This window comes from Hydra vulgaris, chromosome 04, assembly GCF_038396675.1.
Source record: "Hydra vulgaris chromosome 04, alternate assembly HydraT2T_AEP".
Classification (NCBI taxonomy): domain Eukaryota; kingdom Metazoa; phylum Cnidaria; class Hydrozoa; order Anthoathecata; family Hydridae; genus Hydra; species Hydra vulgaris.
Window position 1 is genome coordinate 42,330,001 of NC_088923.1, and position 4,214 is coordinate 42,334,214.

The 4,214-nt window shown below is 33.7% G+C and overlaps 1 protein-coding gene across 1 annotated transcript in view; it reads left to right on the forward strand.

The window, feature by feature from the left end:
• LOC136079817 (uncharacterized) overlaps positions 1–2,694 on the forward strand; it is a 4,041-nt gene extending 1,347 nt beyond the window's left edge. Inside the window, exon 3 of the mRNA XM_065796389.1 lies at positions 321–2,694. Within this exon, the coding sequence (XP_065652461.1) occupies positions 1,680–2,645 (966 nt within the window). The 5' untranslated portion in view covers positions 321–1,679 and the 3' untranslated portion in view covers positions 2,646–2,694. The remainder of the gene's footprint in view (positions 1–320) is intronic.
• Positions 2,695–4,214: the final 1,520 nt, after the last annotated feature.

The window sequence follows — 4,214 nt, forward strand, 5'->3', positions numbered from 1 at the left end:
ACATTACTTAAGTCCTTTTTTTAACATTTAACTCAATCTTAATATTATTTTTCCTTCAATATGGCGTGTCAGTTTCCAACAATAGAGTTGAATGCCACGTTACTTCCGTCGAAAATATATGCCCATAAGAGTACCATTTTTTAGAATCACCAAACTTTGTTTGGTGATCAAAATACTATGTTCTACTCGCGATAAGTCTATGACGAATGGCGAGTAGTATATAGGTTTTGTGAGTAATAAATAATACTCGCATTATATTATTATTACTCGCCATGAAATCGAGTAATTTCGCTAATTTTATTTATTTTATTTTTTTTCAGAGGATTGAAAAGAACAACAACAACTCAATCAATCATTGAAAACTATACTCAGGGTTGTAAACATTCCTCCCAAAATGTCCAACAATTTAACTTTGACACACAAATTGTTCTGCTTTTGGCAACTTGTAACCTTCCATTTTCAACTGTTGATTTACCAGGATTCAAGAGTGTATTTGCCAACATAGGTTCCATATGAAAACATGCACCTAGGTTCCATATGAAAACAAGAAAAACAATGCTGGAGCTAAGTTGGACAAAGTCTATACCAACTTGAAAGATGATGTTAATAATGACTTGAAGAATGTTTTTACAACTGATGGATGGACTGCCCCCAATGGTGATCCCTTTATTTCTTTGAGTGTGCAGTACATAACAACTGACTATGAAATGAAGTGCATTGCGTTAGACATTCAAAACTTCAATGAGAGACATAATGCAGCAAACATTGCAGGAGCATTTGATGAAATGGTTGAAAAATATGATGCTCTGAACTCTAATCACCTAACAACCTACTGTGTTACTGATGCTGCTAAAAACATGAGAGCTGCCATGTGCAGGGACAGTAGAAAAGTTTTTGAACATTTAACTTGCATATCTCACATCTTGAACACTTGCTTGAGACATGCCTGTGATAAACAGCCAGCTATTGAAAAAATTATTCAAAAATGCAAGAACTTAGCAAGAAAAACTCACCAAAGCCACAATGACAATAGAGACATTGTCAAGTACTGTGAAGAGCTGAACATCAAACCTTTGAAAATTGTGCAACCCTGTGACACCAGGTGAAATTCTATTCAAATGATGATTGATTCAATACTCAAAATGGAAAAAGCACTTCTGTATGCAAAAGAAAAAACTGGAAGGTTTGATGACACAGAACATTACACAACATTCATTCCTGATGAAGAAGAATTTGTGGTACTGAAGTATTTGAACAATTACCTCCAAACAGTGAGAAGTGTGTCTGAATATCTGTCTTCAGATAAGAATCCGACTTCTCCCTATGTTTTGATTGGTTTGAGGAGTGTACACCTCATGTGTAAGAGCATTGTACAAAATGCTGACTTAGCCTGACGGTATAAAGCAGCATTGACTAGTTTTGTACAGATTTGTCAAGGTGAATTAGAAAAAAGAATCCCAGACTATGGAGCCGAAAACAAGGTCTATGCCCTTGCCTGTCTACTTCACCCTTATTATAAAGGCAGCGCACTGAATTTGAAAAGAAATATTAATGTTGTTCAAGAAGACAAAACTGTTATAAGAGTTGAAACTGATTAAAGCTACAAGGACTACTGGGAGGAATATATAGTCAAAAAGGATCCTACAACAAATAAATTGAATGATGAAAGAGATAAGTCAATGGAATCCATGCAAGTGCATGTATCAAATCATTCAAATGTTTTAGAAGTTGATGCACCTTTTGACCCTTTTTCTCAGTATGATCTGGAGTTAGCAGAAATTGAAAACACACCTGAGGCAAGGAAAGCATTGAAAGAAAGAACTGGTGCTGATTGTAAACCACCATTGCAACTGGAATTGGACAGTTTCCACTCAGAAGCTAGAGAGGTAGAAACCAAAAATGATCCTTTAAAATGGTGGGCCAAAAAAAAACAGAAATTTCCACTCTTGGCCAAATGGGCAAGATATTACCTCAGTATCCCAGTCACCTCTGCTACTTCTGAAAGAATGTTTTCTACAGGTGGTAATATAATGACAGACAATGGACACAACCTAGAACCAGAAACCACCAGTAAACTCTTCTTCATTAACAAGAACTTTATGAGAGTGCAATCAGACATCAAAAATTGGGACAAAACATGTCCATCATCACAAGATGATGACCTACCAACACCAACACCTCTTCCTTCATCAAAGAAAAGAAAACATCCTAGAACTCCAACATCATCAGAATCAGAATCATCATTTAGTAACAGCCCTCCTAAGAAGAAACCTGTTATAATGTCAGATGTACTAAAGAGAAAAAAGCCTGTTGATGATTACAGTGCTTCAAAATCACTCATAGATGAGGATGATCATGATGATTTTCAAATGACTGAAGAATCAGGTATATCTCAGAAAACTGTCTCTGAGAAAATTAACAAAGAAAGACACTCAAAAAACCAGACAAATTTGGGAGAAGGAACATCAGCCTCAGCAAAGGGTTTTTCACAACCAACAGCACCACCACCCCAAAAGAAACATGTTGCAAGGAAAAGTACTACAGAAAGACATGATTTGTCAAGTAAAAAAAGACTTTCAGCTAATGAAATCACTGAGCTTGTGTCTCAGGACTTTTCTCAGGATGATGATGAACCTTTTTTGTAATTATGTTCAAAATATGTTAAAAAAATTAGAAAAATAAATGAAAATCAGATAACTTTTTTTTTACTTGGGCGAGATATGCGAGATTTTGCGAGTTGTATTTATTTTGGTCGAGTAGTATAATTTTTAGGCGAATTACTCGCAATAATCGCATCTTGCGCGAGTGTAAATTTTTTGAAATCGCAGTACTCGCATTACCATTATCACTACTCGTACTATACTCGCAGCGAATATTTTTCTATTATTCGCCATCAAAATTACTCGTACTACTCAATGTGCGAGTTTGCCATGCTTAAAATCAGATAACTTTTTTTTTACTTGGGCGAGATATGCGAAATTTTGCGAGTTGTATTTATTTTGGTCGAGTAGTATAATTTTTAGGCGAATTACTCGCACTAATCGCAGTACTCGCATTACGATTATCAATACTCGTACTATACTCGCAGCGAATATTTTTGCTATTATTCGCCATTAAAATTACTCGCACTACTCAATGTGCGAGTTTGCCATGCTTATATACAGCCCAGTTCCTTTCAATTTTAAGAATTTTAACTTTATCTTTATAGCTTAGTAATTTCATCACAATTGCTCGAGGTTTTTTTGGATCAGCTTTTCCCGTTCTATGAGCGCGTTCTATGACAATTCCTTTTTAATTTAGATTATTTTCAAATAATTTTAAAACTTTTACCTCCGATTCTTCCCAACTTTCAGCTTCGTTTTCCGGAAGACCTTTAAGTCGTAAATTATTTCTGCGTTGCCTATCCTCAAGCTGCCTTAGTTTATTTTTTTCATCATCTGCACTAACTGCTTTAAATCTAATTTGTTTTGTTATTTCTTTGAATTTATTTCCTGTAATTCTTGAGTAAAATTTAAACTATTTTCAAAATCAACTTGTTTCTTTTCGTGTTGTTTAAGTGCTTCTTTAGTTATTTCAAGTTCTGTTTTTATCGTTTGATTTTCTTTTTGCAGTTTTTTACACGTATCTTTAAATGATTTCATTTCTATTGTTAAATCATTAATTCTATCGTTTGTTAGCTTAATATTTCCATTAATTATGTTCAGAATATCTTTTTGATGTTTTCAAACATTTCTTTAAAAATTTCTCGCACTAGTTTTACAGATACTTCTGAATCTTCAACTTTTAATCCAACTCTTTTTGTTTCTTTATTATTTTTATCCATTTTTTTAAATTCGTGACTTATTTATTATTTTAAACTTTTTATTTTTGATATCATGTAAATTTTTTTTATTTTTTAAAAAGCGGCTTAAACACGTCCGATCGCATCGAAAACCGCACGATTTTTCTAATTTTTTGATTTCCGATTTTTCTGATATTTCGTTTGAGTAATAAGAAGCATAATTATCTTTTTAATGTCAGATCCTAAACATTGTAGACTTTCAAATGCCCAAATACAAAATATATCTGATAACCTCTTAAGCTTATGTGCTATGATGCCATTTGAATTCGCTCGACAACCACGTTCTCTTTAAAAGTTAAATTGGTGGAAAGCAACAGAATTCACGCAAATTATTTTATGCACAGGTCCTTTAGTTTTTAAGGGTGTTGTTACT